Source organism: Lytechinus pictus, chromosome 8, assembly GCF_037042905.1.
Source record: "Lytechinus pictus isolate F3 Inbred chromosome 8, Lp3.0, whole genome shotgun sequence".
NCBI classification, from domain to species: Eukaryota; Metazoa; Echinodermata; class Echinoidea; order Temnopleuroida; family Toxopneustidae; genus Lytechinus; species Lytechinus pictus.
In genome coordinates, this window is record NC_087252.1 from 37,747,825 (window position 1) to 37,766,520 (window position 18,696).

At 39.0% G+C, this 18,696-nt stretch overlaps 1 protein-coding gene across 1 annotated transcript; it reads right to left on the reverse strand.

Annotated features, from left to right (window-relative positions):
- Positions 1 to 295: 295 nt before the first annotated feature.
- Positions 296 to 17,193, reverse strand: LOC135153065 (PR domain zinc finger protein 10-like). The gene is made up of 9 exons (XM_064104031.1): positions 16,865 to 17,193; positions 13,651 to 13,880; positions 11,549 to 11,696; positions 10,269 to 10,469; positions 9,388 to 9,561; positions 8,748 to 8,894; positions 7,185 to 7,288; positions 6,197 to 6,449; positions 296 to 5,115 (listed from the first exon to the last, which is right to left on the reverse strand). The coding sequence occupies exons 2-9, from the start codon at positions 13,795 to 13,797 to the stop codon at positions 2,108 to 2,110; spliced, it is 4,182 nt and encodes a 1,393-aa protein (XP_063960101.1). The 5' UTR covers positions 13,798 to 13,880; positions 16,865 to 17,193; the 3' UTR covers positions 296 to 2,107.
- Between the last annotated feature and the right edge of the window lie 1,503 nt (positions 17,194 to 18,696).

The following is an 18,696-nucleotide window of genomic DNA, read 5'->3' on the forward strand; positions in this document are numbered from 1 at the left end:
ATGTTCAGTAATACTTGATTAACCTTATGTCCAAGTTTCATGAACTAGGTCCATATACTTTCTAAGTTATGATGTCATTTCAAAAACTTAACCTTAGGTTAAGATTTGATGTTGACGCGACCGCCGCCGCCGTCGCCGTCGGAAAAGCGGCGCCTATAGTCTCGCTCTGCTATGCAGGCGAGACAAAAATTAATGTCTCTCATAGAAGATTATATAAGAAAAGTTTTGTAATAATTGGCTTAAACTGTATTCCTCCAACAATGACTGTTTAAAAAAAATTCACACAAGACAGGAATGAGGTTTAATACATCAATATTTATTGTAAATGGATAATTCAATATTATGCTCAAAATGTTGCCAATTGCTAAAGATTAGTAATTGTATTCATGAAAATAACAGAAAAAGTAAAGAGATTTCATAGAAACTACAGTATGTCATTAATTTACTTTTCAAGCAGTAAAGTGTTCACAACAAAGACAAGCATTGTGCTTTCTCAAATATTTACAACCTAAATGAATAAATAAGGATTCCCCCTCTTTATATACAATGTATAAAACAGAATACAACATACTAACAATATATACATGAACATATTCTAGCTGGATTTTACCTAAAACAGAAAAAAAAATAAAATAAAATGGAAAATCAACTGCACTAAAAATAAAACAAAAACAGCAACTGAAGAAAAGAAATCTAGCTATCAGTCTTAAGAAAAAAAATAAGCAGCAAATAAATAGAAGATAAATATATCTATTGACTAAACTTTCTCTCTAACCACAAGAAAATAAATCTTGAAGAGTTACCTCAGTTTTTAATCAATCAATAGTTATTTTCATCCAATACAGATGAACTTTCATTATCAAATCAAACATTTTAAAGACATTTTTCTATAATTAGAAAATGGCATGTAAATAGACAAGTTGATTAATTATTTTGTTACGTTTGTCATTTGAAATGATTAAATTTTCATACATCTATTACTATCTAATTCTCGAATCAAAAGCAGGAAACTGACGAGACTACTTTTCATGATTTTGTCAGTTTATCGTAAGGTGTCAATGTTAATAATTGGAGAACGATTGATCCGATCAACCTCAAGTATATGAAAATCCATCGATGTCATAATGTTTTCTTTAGGAAATTTGCACAACGTCTTTAAAACAAAGAGAACATACTAAATCGTCAAAAAACAGTGAGTGTATGAATATACATCATATCTAGAAAATATTTTGCACAAAACATGCATTTTGGATGTTAATGTTGCTGGCTTTCCATAGTTGTGGTTGATTGGATCAATCGTAACTCTTTGTAAGACGGGGCCCAGCTCTATGAAACAGCCCATTACGTATGCAGCATAAAACTCTTCGCTAGCAGTGGCAACTAGAAAATATGGAAATATTGTTCAATAGTCTATCACAACAAAGTTTCTTTGATTGTTTAATGTTACAATAAAGGTTAATATTAATTGAAAGTTCTCTGCAAAAGGAATGGTCAGTTCCTCAGTGAATTTGTAATGGATGGCAAGACGCAAGCTACCAACATACACTGCTTTGATAATTGCTAATTTTACTGGCCAACAGAGCCGTCCCTCAATGATGTTTGCACTAAATTTCATTACAATAATCTCATAAAGCGAGTTCTGGTATAGAAATCCATTTTCAATAGGAAATGATTGAGAAGCTGTCCTCAATTGTTTATCATACGCCAGAATGCTTATTTAGAACAACAAAGGTTAATTAAACTAATTCAGGATTGCTTGAAATATTCATTTCATTACTGCATGCATTTCCTGGGGTAGCTAACACAGACAAGAAAGGAATTTTTCTGCACATCATTTAATGTCCCTCGGCCCATTTTCATACAAAGCAGATTCAGAGTTTGGGAACTTTGTAGAAAACATGTAACAACAATATAGGCTATGAAAAGCATGCCATCAAATTGACTAGGGATTAATTGCTCAAATTGACTAGGAAATAATTGCGCATTGAGCTTGCATTTCATTTTGATATCATGTTTTTTTTTTTAAACTTGATTTGTTTACTGAGCAATACACATACGTGTAATATTTTCAGTTTGTAATTTGGGTGTAAGTTTGACACAATCCATATTATCTGAAGGTCTGGTTGAAGTTGGCCCAGTTGCGGGCAGCAAGGAAGACCTGTTGGGTCTGTCCTTGTTGGTTCTGGACCTGGATCTCGACCTGTCCTGGTTGGACCTGGACTCCTTGGTGTGGGTTCCCTTGCGATTCAGTCTGGATGATAGATGATGCAACAGGAACACTGTTCTGGGGAACAGACTGGAGCTGGAGAAGCTGCGTGGGTGCTTGGAACTGCGTTGGAGACTGCCGAAGGTGGCTGACATCGATCGTCGGAGGGCCCGCTTCGACTTGCGTCACCTCGACTGCATTAGGCTGGCTGGCCGAAACGGTTGTGGCGACTTGACCGACTGGCTGGCTGATGCCCAGTGCAGCTTGGCTAACAGCCATTGCAGCCTGGGTGACGGTCAATTGAGGCAATTGGTTCTGGACAACGGTTGCTTGGTTTGCTTGAAGGGAAACCGGAACAGTGATAGTTTGTGGCTGACCGGATATCTGGAATGTTGATTGGCCTAGGAGTCCGGTCTGTGCATGCATGATCCTCTGGGCCAGGTTTTGGTAATCTGCATTGGGCTGCTGACGGAATTCATTGATGGTCTGTGAAAGTTCTGACATGGCCTGGGTTAGCAGGTCGGTGGCTTGGACAGACTCCGTCTGCACAACAGGCACCTGACTTGTTTCAATATACCGGATAGTAGGTTGGGTGTCAGAGGTACGTTCAGCACTGGTTGACGCGTTGTCATTCTGATTTTGAGCAACAACCACTTGTAATGTTGGCTGGCCTCCAAGGACCTGCCCACCGAGGTGTTGCAAGATAGGTTGTAGGGTTGTGCTTCCATCGGGGTTGACGGTCGCTATTTGGATATTCTGGATGTCATTCGCTGTAAGCTGTGCCTGATTTTGAGAGATGACCTCCTGGACAGCTTGCTGAATGTTCTCTGGTACTTGTGCCACCAACGTGATGGACCCAGGCTGTTGGCCTTCATTTTGGACTGCAGTCTGCTCCTGGACTACAGTCAACTGTTGAGGATTATTCATCATGGCTGCTGCCTGGACAGGTTCCATATGCTTCTTGCGGACATGGTCCATCATCTTAGCCTTGGTACTATACTGCCGCGGACAATGGGCACACGCAAAGTAATGCGTTGTTGTCGTTCCTGCAGGTGCTGTGTGTGGGTCACCGAATGGGCTGTTGGGGTCACCCTTGGTTTTGCGAAGACTGGGTGGAACAGAAGCCCCAGGGTGGTTTTTCATAATATGTATCTTCCTCTTGCTACTGCTCTTGTAGACTTTCTCACAGTATGCACAGAAGTAGTTACGGTTCGGTTTGACAATCGGTAGGTTAAGTTCTGGAACAGTGTCCGGTGCAACCTGTGGATGGCGCTTAGCTAGATGATTAACAAGCATCCCTCTACGCTTGAACCCCAAGGTGCACAGACGACACTTGAAAGTAAAAGCTGTCATTTCAGATGGAGGAATCTTTGGCTTGAAGGGTTCCTTTTTGGGTTTCCCAGCTAGCAACTTATTCCGTAGTTCCCGTTCAGGATTGTGCATTCTGGACATATGCTCTTTCAGTTTGTCTTTTCGCTTGAACTGCTTGCCACAGTTGGCACAGAGGAAATCCTTCCGATCCGAGTGACGAAGCATGTGAAGCTTTAGCTTGTCTGGACGAGGGAATACCTTGTCACAATACATGCAAGGGAACTCCTTCAATGAATGGAAACCCCTTATATGTTTCCTCACCTGGTTGTATTCAGTGAAGCGCTTGCCACAGCGAGGACATGTAAAGTATCCATTAAAGGCATGGGTTTGGACATGAAGCTTCAGGTGCTCATTACGATCAAATGTTTCATCGCAAAAAGGACATGTGTAGTACTTGGTCCCACTGTGGGTTTTCAAATGGACCGCCAATGCTGAATTGTTCAAGAAACACTTGTTACAGAAATCACACTGAACAGTTTTTTTCCGCTCCCTTAAATGGAGGTCCATGTGTCGGTCATAACGTAGCTTGATACGGAACACCTTGAAGCACTCTCGACATCTGTATGTTGGACGAGTCTTGGAACGTAATACAAACTCCCCAGTGGAACCCTGTCGGCGGCCATGATCAGTGGCATGTAGCGCTAATTCCTTCTGAGATGGAAAAACCTCTGTGCAAGTGGGGCAGACAAAACCACCTTTAGTGTCTACGCTGCTCTGTTCTTCTTCATCGTTCTCTGCAGCCTGTCCTGCGGCAACGGTTGATGCCTCTCCTTCGCCATCAACTAGCCTCTGACCCTCCTGGCTGGCATCAACACCTTCTCCACCACCAACGAATCCATCAGCTCCATTTTCTTCTTTGATATCCTTTATCTTCATATCCATTTCGTCTTCTTCATCTTCATCTTCTTCGTCCTCCTCATCCTCTTCTTCTTCCACTTCTCCGTCTTCCATCTCATCCTCCATATCCTCCTCACCATCATCTCTCATTCCTTCAGGATTCTCACCAAAGTGAAGGCTGACATGGATCTTCAACAGTCGTTCACTCTCAAACTCCAAGTCGCAGTGTTCACAAGAAAATGTAAGGGTCCCATCGCTAGGTTGGTCCGACTTCCGTCGCCTCACTGGCGGCAGTGGCCCCGAGAACTCGCCTCTCTCTTTATGTCGGCGCATGTGACGCGTTCGGTTGTAAATGTGGGCGAACGTCTTATTGCACACATCACACGTGAAGTTCTTTTCACCGGAATGCTTCACCAGGTGGCGCTGTAGACTGTAAAATCTTGGAAACTTCTTCTCGCAGAAATCACAGTTGTACTCATCCTTGGTCTCGGTCTTTATGTGTTCCAGCTTTGCCTGCGCAAGTTTGCGCTGCCGTTGCTTGTAGCCTTCGGGATACTTCCTTGGCCTTCCTCGCTTGCCTCTTCCTCGACTCTTGACGAGCGGTGCATCGTGGGTGGACAGGTGTTTCTGGAGGAGTTCTGAGGTTCTGAATTTGCGTGTGCACTCAAAGCAGGGCCATGTGTTCTCCTTTTCTTGCATTTCTGTCAAAGATAAAGAGAAGACATACAGAAACACATTACTAGTCATAAGTTCAATGATCTAAAGGAAGAATGAAATCCATGTTGATGCTCAGATAAATCTACAATCTCAAGGCCTCCGTAACACAAAGCTTAGTGCTTGATCAATAGGGATGGTTTTATTTTATTTATTAGGGATGGATAATTTTGCTAAAACACATGCTTTCCATAGAATCCAGCCGACACATTACTAGTCATAAGTTCAATGATCTAAAGGAAGAATGGAATCCATGCTGATGCTCAGATAAATCTACAATCTCAAGGCCTCCGTAACACAAAGCTTAGTGCTTGATCAATAGGGATGGTTTTATTAGGGATGGATAATTTTGCTATAACACATGCTTTCCATAGACTCCAGCCCACATATATGCAGACACAGTCTCCAACGGGTTTAAAGTCAAGATGGCCCAGTATCTTTAAAGGACAAGTCCACCCCAACAAAAACTTGATTTGAATAAAAAGAGAAAAATTCAACAAGCATAACACTGAAAAGTTCATCAAAATCGGATGTAAAATAAGAAAGTTATGGCATTTTAAAGTTTCGCTTCATTTCACAAAACAGTTATATGCACATCTCGGTCAGTATGCAAATGAGGAACTGATGACATCACTCACTCACTATTTCTTTTGTATTTTATTATATGAAATATGAAATATTTTTATCTTCTCGTCATTGTCATCTGAAATGAAGTTTCATTCGTCCCTGAACACGTGGAATTCCATTATTTTAACATTTTGTGCTTCAGGCAAGGAGGTCCTAATCGTCAAATTCATAAAAATTGAAATATTGTATAATTCAAACAATAAAAAACAAAAGAAATAGTGAGTGAGTGACATCATTGACTCTCTCATTTGGATGTAACTGGCTCGTTCATATAACTATTTTGTTAAAAATAAGCGAAACTTTGAAATGTCATAACTTTCTTATTTTACATCCGATTTTGATGAAATTTTCAGCATTGTGCTTGTCTGATTTTTCTCTATTGATTCAAATCTACATTTTTCTGTGGTGGACTTGTCCTTTAAGGTTAAACAAGTGTCATACCTGCAGCTTCCTCTGCCGTGATTTCCAGGATGTTTTCCCCGATGGTCTCAGCATAGGCCTTGGCATACCAGACCCTTAGCTCAGTCCGAGGTGCAATGTTCTTGATGGTGGCAAAGTAGATCTCTGACCCGCTCAGCTGGAAAGCTATCAGGTTCTGCTCGGAGTAGCAAGACGCCGGCCGGATGAAACTCATCCAATTAGATTCGTACTCGTCGGCGCAGTCTATATACATGTCCTGTCCATTTCGCTTCACCTGCAAGCATTGATAAATAAATAACAAGTAATAAGAAATAAAGAAGTGTTATGGAAGAGGGAAAGAAATATGATAATTTCAGGATTCAATGATAATGTACAGCAAAATCAACTTAGTCAAAACTTCACGATTTTCCCCAAAAAATGTTCATGAGAGCGCTGGAAAATCCCCAGTCACTGCAATGTTGAAGGTTCTCCAATTCTGCAGTCAGTCATCTAGGTTTGAAATGTGGTTTAGTCTCCGAGTTCGGGTGGCAGGATTCTCCTCGCAAGTACAGAAATTACCCTCACCCCTTAATTTCCTCCACTCTATTCTATTCACTGCATCTTCCTCCCTCCATCCAACCCTCCAGCACTTGCTCCTTCCATGTCTTTTTCTGTCATCCCCTTCCCCTCTGACCAGCCCTCTCAAATGGGCCAAAAATATGATGCAACGTTCAATGATTATACAATAAAGTCAACTCACAGTAAAACATTTGCAATAAATCCCATCGCTTATTTTCTTATTGATTTGTTTTATTAGTTGCAGGTGTTGTACACTCATAGTGCATTACATTTCAGAAAATTGTCTGTTATTTATACAGCGAACAAAAAAAAAACCAACACAGAAACAAGAAGCGGATCTGTATTTAACTAAAGCATAACCTAATGTGTATTGAGAGCATCATGCCGTCCATGTCATGTGATCTTACATTTTCTGTCATGTGATCTTACTTTCCATATCATGTGATCTTACCTTCCATGTCATGTGATCCTTAGGAACCTCAGCTCTGGTGACTATTCTTCCTTCTAGGGGTCCAAACTGAGTTCTCTTTGAAATGGTTCTCTTGGCAAACACACCTTTAGAAAATTCAAATAAAAATATTTGAGTTTTTTACTTGAAAAAATAAATATGGTCTATTTATATAGCGCAGCTACTATAATTGCATATACTCTACGGCGCTTGAAACTACCGAGTACCCATTCACTTCACCTTGGTTGAGTGCAGCACAATGTGGGTCAAAATTCTTGCTGAAGGAAAACAGGCCATGGCTGGGATTAGAACCCACGTCCCAAGATTGAAAGACGAGAGTCATAACCACTAGACCACGACGCCACCACATTGTATGAGTAACTTGTGCATTCCGCTATAGGCCTACTGCCAGCAGGCTATATTACTCTGCAATCATCACAAATATTTGACACCTTTGCAACTGAGATTTTCTTTTTTCAGACGTGTATTAATCAGATAGATTATTCACCTCTCGACCGGCCCCAAACCTTTGCATCAATTTTTAAATTCCCGGTGGGTGTTTCATGAAGCTGTTCATAAAGTTACGAACGACTTTACGCACGAGTGGAACATGTTCTTTACATAGGGATATCACTTAGCACAAGAAAGGATAACCAGTCGTGCGTAAAGTCATTTGTATCTTACGAACAGCTTTATGAAACACCCATCCGGAGTAGCTTGGATTACGAGGGCAAGCCACAACGCCCAGTTGTGGGCGTTGATCTTTCATGCAGTTGTCTTTTTCAAGGCAGACTGTGAGAACGAGAATTGACACAAACCATGCTAATCCAGTAACTGTCATCATTCATGAATTTGTACAGATAATTCAACTTATTGGCACAAGAAAGCAAAGTTCAGCATGAAAAATCAATCGTCTTTTATGAAAATAAATTGCAAGAGAGACTAAAAGAACCGGCTAGATGAACCGCAAGATCAACAGAGGATGCAATGACGGTGTAATGTAGCTAAGTGAGCATCTGAGGAGCATTTCACCAAAGGACTTGTCAGATGTTTTATCCGACAAGTACTGTTTAAGAATGTCAAAAGCTTGCTGGGGAAGTTTCATTATATTGTAAATACTTATGGCTTTCACCCAGTAAATAAGATCGCATTGTCAGATTAAATGAGGGAAATGAGGGCTTTGTTCATATTTCATCGTGACTGTGCCATGGACCAGTGACGGCCTGGTCATAGAGTCGCTGACCAGCAATCAGTAGATGAGATCATGAGAGGTTCAAATCCTGCTGGTTCCTAGATTTTATCCTGACTTATTAAACAGATCGATCAATGCGATCTTGTTCACTGGGTGAAAGCCATAAGTATTTAGAATATTAAGTACTGTTTTATTCGACAGTTACTATGGTAGCATTGTCTCTCAGCCAATCATAATCAAGGAAAGTTGTCAGACCTGACAACTTGTCAGACGAAAATGTTGATGAAACACTCCCCTAATATAGTTTACTTTTTAAAATGCTTTGTGTTTGCTGGGGTACATACTGTCAGATTAACATCAGAGGCATTGCTTACCAATCTGATCATTTTCAACCTTGAAGATTTGCAGCATAGGAGGTAGACTAGCCCTAGCCCTTGAGATGATGGGTTTATCTGCTATGGTCTGAATGGCTCCTTGGCGTAAGAACTCTTCCTCATCAACGGGGTCTCTATCTTCAAGTGCTGCAATGGAAGAATGAAAAACACAGGGCATGGTTAGAGGTAGACAGCTGGAATCCATCTGTTTGGAGGAGTGTAACCGAAGAAACAGACTGACACTTTTGGTCTAGGTTAGAGGTACATCATGAGTATCTGTATTCCGAATGCATAAAAAACGTTTTCAAAATCTCTAAAGGTTTAGAAATCATTTTCAAATCATTCGGATGAATGCCAGCAAAGCATTACCAGAAAATTGAAAAACATAATTATAAAACTTTTAGATAGTTTGAAAACATCTGTGCAGTTCTGAAAGCATGTTTCTAAGCAGCAGCAGTAATCCAGACATGTAATCCGGTTTATTCCCAACTACAGGTGTGGCCAGATTCACCTCGCACTCACAGAAATCACCCTTACCCCTCCCTATACTTTACTATATTCAAAACTTTATTTTCAATTCTATGTGTCAGACACGTTTTATTACATTTAAAAATCATGATAATTTTTCATAAAGAAATACCTCCTGGTTGTTCTTCATCTTCTTCAGTATCAAGAAGTTGATGGACTGCTTTAGATGCCTTCCGCTCAGGTCTGTTCCTGGGTACGTTTGGGACAAGGTTTAACCCAGACGGGCCGGCAATGTCTTCTGGTCTCACATTTTCAATCATGTTCACAAGCCCAGAATTCACTTGCCCTAAAACAGAAAGCAAAAATCAAATGGGTAAGGGGTGGGGAGATGTAGCATGGCCCCCTGTGCATGTATAAGCTTATCAGAAGGAAGCATATTTTATAAAAACTGCTTCATAACTGTCAGTCTCAATAAAATGTGTTCGTTAACTGTCACTATTGTAGTAGATTACGTTTACGTTTTGTTTCGTTGCTTCCACTTTTTATAGTCACTTTTCAGAAAAGTTGTCATACAGAGATATCATAATAATCAGGAAATGTTTCCCCGAGTTCAAAACCCAAAGCTTAGCAATGGTCACATTGAACACAATGGCCCGTAATCTAAACTTGGGTTTAAATTAAACCCTGGTTTAAAGTTGTGGTTTAACTATGGAGAGCCAATTGGGGCACAAATCCCTATTAAACAGTACACATCCAATTTATTAACTCATATGACACCCAAATTGTTCATAATTGTCTGGGAATGATAAATTAAGTATATTGAAGTATTTTTCTTCATTATGGAAGCAAAATATTAAATATAAGAATATACAAAAGACACAGAATTTTTGAATTTTTGGCTCCCCATAACTTCAGCACAGAGTTGGACCATGGTCTAAGTTAAACCTGACTTCAGAATACGGCCCATTGTGAAAATCATTTGTATGATTAACCATACAGTCAATGGCTTAACTTTGTGTTGATTATATTTAAATTGCATGAGGTGTTTCGTACCATTCTGCATGATCTGTGCTACAGACGCTGGGTTGAGCGTAACACTGATCTGAGCGGTGGGAAGATCTATCAGCTGACTGGGTTCTGTGCTCTGTGATTGGTCAGCTGTTGATGCAGTATCCATGGTGATGATATGGGAGGAGTTTGTTGATAAGCTGGAGTCTGGTAGGATGGTGATGGCTATTGGGATAGCCTCATTGTCTGGAAAGATGGAATATTGCATGGTTATAAATCATACTCATCACTGATAACTCTATTTGAAAAGAAAGTGATTACCCGAGACATTCATGGATGATGAATAATATATCTTGAATCTGTTAGAAATCATAATCTTTGTTTTTTGGGGTAATCAAGGAAAATGAATTCTGATTCCTTCAAAATGTGCAATCATTACAAATGCAATCACATCCATAATAGAAAACTTATTTTTAATCTAAAAATGTATTCATTATACCTTTAGGATAATCATTTTACCTGATGTATATTGTTCTCTTCTTTATATAGGAAAAGTTATTGCCTTGATACAGGCCGCTTCACCGAGCTCCTGGACTGGGGGTTCTGGTCCATTGTCTCCTGCAGGAGCATGCCTGGAGCCCATCCCTATCCCACCCTCACCAGGCTATGAGGTTTATAATCTTACCTGATGGGTCCTGCTGTTCTCTTCTAGTAGCAGCTGTCGCTTCATATAATAGACTGCTTCACCTATCTCCCGGTTCATTGTCTCCTACAGGAGCATGCCTGGAGCCCATCCCTCTCCAACCCTCACCAGGCTATGAGGTTTATAATCTTACCTGATGGGTCCTGCTGTTCTCTTCTAGAAGCAGCGGCTGCTTCGTTACATATCGCTTCACCGAGCCCCTGGACTGTGCATTCTGGTTCATTGTCTCCTGCAGGAGCATGCCTGGAGCCCATCCCTCTCCAACCCTCACCAGGCTATGAGGTTTATAATCTTACCTGATGGGTCCTGCTGTTCTCTTCTAGTAGCAGCGGCTGCTTCGTTACATATCGCTTCACCGAGCCCCTGGACTGTGCATTCTGGTTCATTGTCTCCTGCAGGAGCATGCCTGGAGCCCATCCCTCTCCAACCCTCACCAGGCTATGAGGTTTATAATCTTACCTGATGGGTCCTGCTGTTCTCTTCTAGTAGCAGCGGCTGCTTCGTTACATATCGCTTCACCGAGCCCCTGGACTGTGGATTCTGGTTCATTGTCTCCTGCAGGAGCATGCCTGGAGCACATCCCTATCCCACCCTCTCCAGGCTATTAGGTTTATAATCTTACCTGATGGGTCCTGTTGTTCTCTTCTAGTAGCAGCGGCTGCTTCGTTACATATCGCTTCACCGAGCCCCTGGACTGTGGATTCTGGTTCATTGTCTCCTGCAGGAGCATGCCTGGAGCCCATCCCGCTCACACCTTCTCCAGATGGATGCTTCAGGGGGAAAAACATTGAAATCAAAAAGTAATATTTTGAAGAGGTGAGGTTAAAGACACTGAAATGTATTACACAATGTTGCGCCATTTCACTGCATTACATGCAAAGGTAGTGCCTAGCGGGTGTGTATTCTGATGGGGAAAGGGCTACGCTAAGGTAGGGACAAGAAGAGCCCAAAGTTGGTTGATCTAGTAAATGTGTAAGGTACCCAACTTGCACTGCATCTATGCCTATGGCCTAAATTCTACTTTCTTTTTCCTTTTTTTTCACCTCTAAAAAGTTGGGGCACATGCCATCTTGCCACATGAAGTGCTACCCCTGTGCAAGCCATAACTACTTGATATGTTCATATTTGAAAACAATTCTACTTCACTCTTGAATACAGACAGCTGTTTACAAAAAGTGGTAAATGGTCATTTTTTGCCAAAATAAAGTATTGGGTATTCAGCCTCCTTGAAACGGAGCTCTTTTCCGCTCTTTTCCACAAATATAGCTTGAGACTTTGATCATGGGTTATCTCCCTTATCACTACAAGACAAGAAATGTGCAGTTAATTTTAAGTCAATTCTAGGTATGAAAATCAATCATATGTATTGCAATTAATTGCCGACAAGCTACTTGCAATATACATGTAAGAAGTCACATTCATAAATTAATATAACTTAGAAATTAAGTAAATAACAGTATTTGATCCAACTCAGTCTCAAATTTGTATTCAATATTATAGTGCAATATTCTACTCTGTTTACTTTTATGATGGTTGATTTTCTAGTACTTCTTTTGTTGAAATGAGAAGAAAAATTGAAACTGAACTGAAATTGATCCCAGGTTCATTCCTTGCAAGAAAGAGGGTCCTTGTAATCAGAGGGTCGTGTGTTCCCACCATGGCCTAGCGTCCTTTGGCAAGGCGTCAATCCACAACATGCCACTCTCCACCCAGGTGTTAACCCTTATTCTCCCGGGGGGGGGGGGGCCATAATGGCCCCCCCTCGACAATTTTCGCGATAGATCTGCTGCGCAAAATATTTTGACCTCGCCGCTCACTGACTTTTTACTTTAAAGTCTCGCGCAAATTTTGAGACCAAATTTGTGACGCCCAGGTACGCGGTCACTACATTACCTAACATTATGTTAGTGCATGTCAGACCCAAAATTGCTCATAAACGTGATTTCATGTACAAATCCAATGCAAATTGTGTATTTAGCCAAAATTCATAAATGTATCATATTTCTACTTTTACTGATTAAACTTAATTAATTTTGCCTTGTTTATGATCAGAATTAAGTCTGGAACGATTTCCATCGAAAAAACAATAGTAAAAAAACAAAGAAATACATAAGAAATTTAAAAAACAATAAAATACATAAGAAATCGGTCTTGGTACCAGAATTTATTTCATTCACAATTGTTAGGAATGCTATAAAGAATATTTTCACCAAAAAATAGCATTCTAGGAGCTTTATTTAGTGAATCAGAGCAAAAAGTATGATTTCATGAATAAATTAGCATAATTAATTCATATAAAATAAAAATATATGAATTCAGTGAAATTTACCAACTGCAACTGCGTAGATTACGTCATTCTCTACAATCATGCAAATTTTTGTTATGATCGCGCAATCCGCGGCTGAGATCTTAAGGGGGGGCCATAATGCCCCCCCCCCCCCCCCCCCGGGAATGACAAGAATAAAAATAGCCCGGGAGATTTAGGGTTAAATGGGTACCCGGTAGGATGCGAAAGCCTATGTAGTATGCCTAGCAACTGAGTCTTGGAACTCTTGTTGGAATGCTCCCCAGGGGGTGGAAAAGTGCATACATTGTATGCGGGCATGCAAGGATCCGATGACCGGGGTAATAATATATGATCTTTAAAGCCCTTAGAGACGTCGTTCCAATCTGTTAAGCGCTGAATAAATGCGGAATATTATTATTATTATTATAAAGTCTTACATGTATTTCTAATGCATTGTCTGAGCTGGATACACCATCGTGTTGCATGGGGCTCATGACAGGATGATGTTGCTGAAGTTGCACATGCTGCTGCTGGTTGTTATCGGCGTGTGGCGGCCACACCAACTCTCGGCCATCAGCCTCCATGCTATGCGAAGACGAGACCGGGTGTAGGGTAATGTTGTCTGGTAATTACGGAGGAAGGCTACAATATTTGTCTGATTTCAAATCTGTGGACATGAGAAAATAAAGAGATAAAAGACAGGTAAGCATGGTTGTTGAACAGGAGTATTTCTCAGATCTGATTAGGTTTTAAAGGGATGAAGCCTGCAAATAATAAGATTTATGGTAAACAGGTTAAACGCAAAATCTGACAATACACTGAAAATCATATTTGTTCACAATTAAAGAGAAATTCCAGTAGTTGCAGTAAACACTGATTTCATGAGAAAGTCTGTAAAACCAGGCTTAATTGTCAGTATATCATCGAGGATCTAGATCTGGTACAGTTACATAAACTGAACTTTGTGAAATCTTGAAATCTACGCTGAAAAATGTTCAGACTGAACTTCCCCAACACAGATAAGCGCACGTGGGACAGTGTATAATTATTGCTTTGAGCGTCGGGCCCGACGCTCTACCCGAATCCTGTGCTTATTTGCTGATTTCTCAGCAATTACACAATTTCTTCCAGAATCCTTTGGCACATGCGTTTTATTTATACAAACAGACACTTTGGTGGTCATTTCATTGGATTCTGTATGAACTCATTTTGATATCGTTACCAAAACTAGCATTTACCTTTAAGAATGAAAAAAATATATTGAAAACTGATTTACTCAATTACGGTACCCCCGGCCCCCGGTAATGCATTTAATTTCTCCATCTTTTGTTAGGGATACATAATGCAAACATAGAAATATCAAATGAGATGTATGATTCAATGTCATAACATAATAACATGAAAGTAGGGACATCAGCCCACCTAATGAATATTCATGACATTCATACTGTTTTTCACAAAATATTGCTCGACTTTGATCAAAATTTAATAACTTTAATATCAGATTTCAATGAAATTTCAAGCATTTCGCTAATTTTATTTTAGTTTAGTTATAATCTTTTTAATCTGCTTTCTCACAGAAGTACACACGCCCGTACATGCATCTAAGTAAACGCATATAAATTAATTGCCATAACCTTTGCTTTGAAAAAAAGAACACATTTTCAGATGGCCGGCGCCTCAGTTTTATGCATTATAATATATGGAATAATCATACCAGATGATGCATCCAATTAATGCACAGCACGTGCTGCACAAAAGAAAAAAATTATAATTTACCTAGGGTAAGGATCTTGACATGACATGCACACGCACTCATCATCATGAAACCCGCATGTTTTTATATAGTTACATGTATTTTATATTACTATTGTTATTATTATTTTAGATCAGTATTTTTAGTAGTATAGTACAGGGTTCCAAACTTTTCAAGAAAACAAAATTCCCTGATTTTTCCCTGAAGTTTAAAAATTCTCTGATAATTATTTAAACCCATTCCCAGTTTCGCATGTTTTCGCAAGTTGTTGCAATGAATTACATGTATTTTCAGTATAATTTTTGAACAATAATGTAAAACTAATTCGTAATAGTACCACCATAACCAGTCATTCAACAGATATTGTTTTGATTATGCAACAAAATATAACAGGGTCTGACTAACTACCGTGCTTTCGACTTTTGGGCTGATCAAAATTCCCTGATTTTTCCCTCATTTCAGGCATTTTTCCCTGATTTGAGGTATCTTTTTATCAAGTTCCCTGATTTTTCCCTGACTGGAAAAAAGTAAAATAATTTTCCATGATTTCCCTGATGGGCTGGAAACCATTATTGTTATTATTATATTATATATCATTATTTTTATTAGTAGTACTTAGGCCTAGTAGTAGTAGTAGTAGTAGTACTACTACTAGTAGTAGATATATATGATTATCATTATCAATTTTAATCACACAATCATTCATTTATTTCATATTTAATATAACAATTTAAACAATTTCTTCAATTTTTTAATCATATATTTTAATCATTCTATTTTTTTTATTTTTTTTTCAGCTGAATTAAGCCTGAAACTATTTAAGTTGAATGTTATTGCTAGTTTATTAAATATTAATATTAGTTAGTTTTAATATTATTATTATATTAACGTTAGAAAAACAGTCAAATGAAATCAACTCAAGTCTCAACTCAACTCCTGACAGGAGTGCACTGAGTAAAAAAATGAAAAATCAAGAATAAACAAAACAAAACATAAATTAAATAATCACAAACTTTATTTGGAACAAGGGATAGGATCTGCAACTTATCAATATCAACAAAAATCAGACAGACAAGAAGGTTTTGACACCCCTATTATTGTAAATGGACATTATCCGGACCCGGGGTCGGTCCATTTTTCCCAGGTTGGTCCATCCAACACACAGAGGTTCTAGTTCTACATTGTAAAACTTCGCGGGGGCGATGGCACTCCCCCGGCCGTGCGTGGCCTCCGTATCAAGCTCACGGCCGCTAACTGAACCAGGCCAGGGAGGGTCAATTCGAGGGGCATATGGAAAATAATTTCATGAAATGTCTCATTGGCATACAGCCCTCTTGGTCGCATGACTTATCTTGATTGATTTGCACAGAATATGATATAATTTAGGGTAATGACAGTGAACAAAACTGTTTCCTTGTTAGCTAATAAATATTTATCGGCATTTTCCCCCTCGCCATTTTGTCTTCGACGTTGCAAAGACTCCCCTACTTAAAATTGCGGAGCAGACAATGCGTCAAGAAGAGGAAAGTGAAAACACAATTTGAGGGCAAGCAAGACCAAAATCATTCACAAAATTAAAACTGCTTTTGAAATAAGTACTTAATAATAGCATATTTATTGATATCATGTTCAATAACAGTTATTTAACACCTTATATTTGGCGTCAATCGTGAGCATTGCGAAGGTTGGGTCGTGGAAATAATTTTGGGTGGGTCGTGACGTATTTTTATCGAGCGTTATGTATGCGAAATTTTCACGGAATATTTTGGGCTATATGAAAATATAAGTGTGATGACATCACGTATACAACATTAATATGAGAAAACGAACCAAAAATCTTCATATTCGGCACCTGAGACCTTAATGGTTGAATTTCTAGGTAGATTTTTGCTTACCCTTTTCCTTCGGCGTCACAGCTTGTTTGCGCCCGGGTCCGGTACTTTCAGAGCCAAATGAAAGCTGCAATCTCATTGGATAGCGCTCTCATCAAGCAGAGTTATAGATTTGACTTTTCTGTTTCATACCGAGTTTCCTACTTCAAAAAATAAACTTAATTTGCATAGTTATTTCCATTTTATTATATTCATTTCCAGTATGCATCATAATTTCATTAAAATTGATCCAAAATTAAGAACATTAGCTTGAAATAGCGACGGTTGTCAACAACAGAATTCAACCAATGAAATCGCACGGTTAAACTTGGTAAAGTCGGTTGGGTCGCTCCAAATTTTGATGAATATTAATGATATGCAAATAAGGTAAATTGACGACACGTCGTAAGTACTCCTTCATAAAAATGGGTTTTTCTTCAATTAATAATGGACTCTCCCATAAAGTTTGGACCACTTGCAGAGGGAAAAAATACTGGATTTTTTTCTTATACCGAAGGCCAATTATTAACACCACCAGAGGCCTTTTCGCAAAGAACATATAGTTCTAATATCATGTAAAACTTTGACGTATTCGGGGACGTATTGCAAGTATTAAGCTGGGACACATCGACCCCACAATTAAAAAGTCACATGGGGTCACATGTATCCAATCGAACACGTTCGCCATAATCAATAACCTTTAATTATTGCGCCCTGTGTGGTTTTCACTTCTTTTTAAAAACACTTCTGTATCTTTTCTTTTTTGGTCACTGCAATAATTGTTGTCAACTGCACTTTACAATAATGGCATGGCGTGTCTCTAATTTAATAATAAGTTATGACATTTTACAATTTTGCTTAATTTCACAAAAACAGTAATATGCACATCCTGGTCGGAATATGCAAATGAGGCATATTTCTTTTGTATCTTATTATATGAAATATAAAATATTATAATATTCTCCTGATTATATCTAACAACAATAAATTCCTCCCTTAACATGTGGAATAAGCATTGTTTAATATACCATATGATTCAGTCAAGCTGGTCCCGATTGCATGTCCAAGTCAACTATATAATCAAAATTGAAATAAACAATAAAAAACATTAGTAATTAGTGAGTGAAGGACATCATCGACTGCCTCATTGCATGTCACTGAGTTGTGCATATTTGTGAAAAATAAGCGAAACTTTAAAATATCATAACTTTCATATTTTACATCCGATTTTGATGTTGTTTTCAGCGTAGTTTGATTTTTCTCTATTCATTCAAAATTTTCTGGGGTGGACTTGACCTTTAATAAGTGAAGCAATAAATTACTTTTGGCATGTGATTCATGTCTAACTCGATTTCATTTATTAAAAAAAAATGAAACACTGCATTACTACTATGCCTTCATGGAACAATAAAAATGAAATTGCCCATTACTAGAACACATTAAATTCTTGCCATAGCAACAAAAATAGGAGGTGATGAGAAAAATAATTAGAAGCAGGAAATTTAAGAGGGAAGATGATCGGAAGCATGTACGGAACCTCAGACATGGAGTGCTAGAAGAAGCAAAGAAAATAAGATTGAGAAGATAGAATAAGGGAACAAGAAAGAATATGAAGAAGAAAGAAAGAACGGACATATTTTCCTTTTTAATGCAGTAAGAGAAGATGAAGGAGCAGTAGGCATGGTAGGAGGGGAGGAGGAAAAAAAGAATAAGCAAGAGGAGAAAAGGAGAGGAAGAAGAAGTTAGAAGGAGGAAGAGGAGAAGGAGGATCGAAGAGGAGAGGAGGAAAAGGGAAGAAAGAGAAGAAAAAAAAGGGGGAAAAGCTGACAAAATTAAGACCCCCCCCCCAAAAAAAA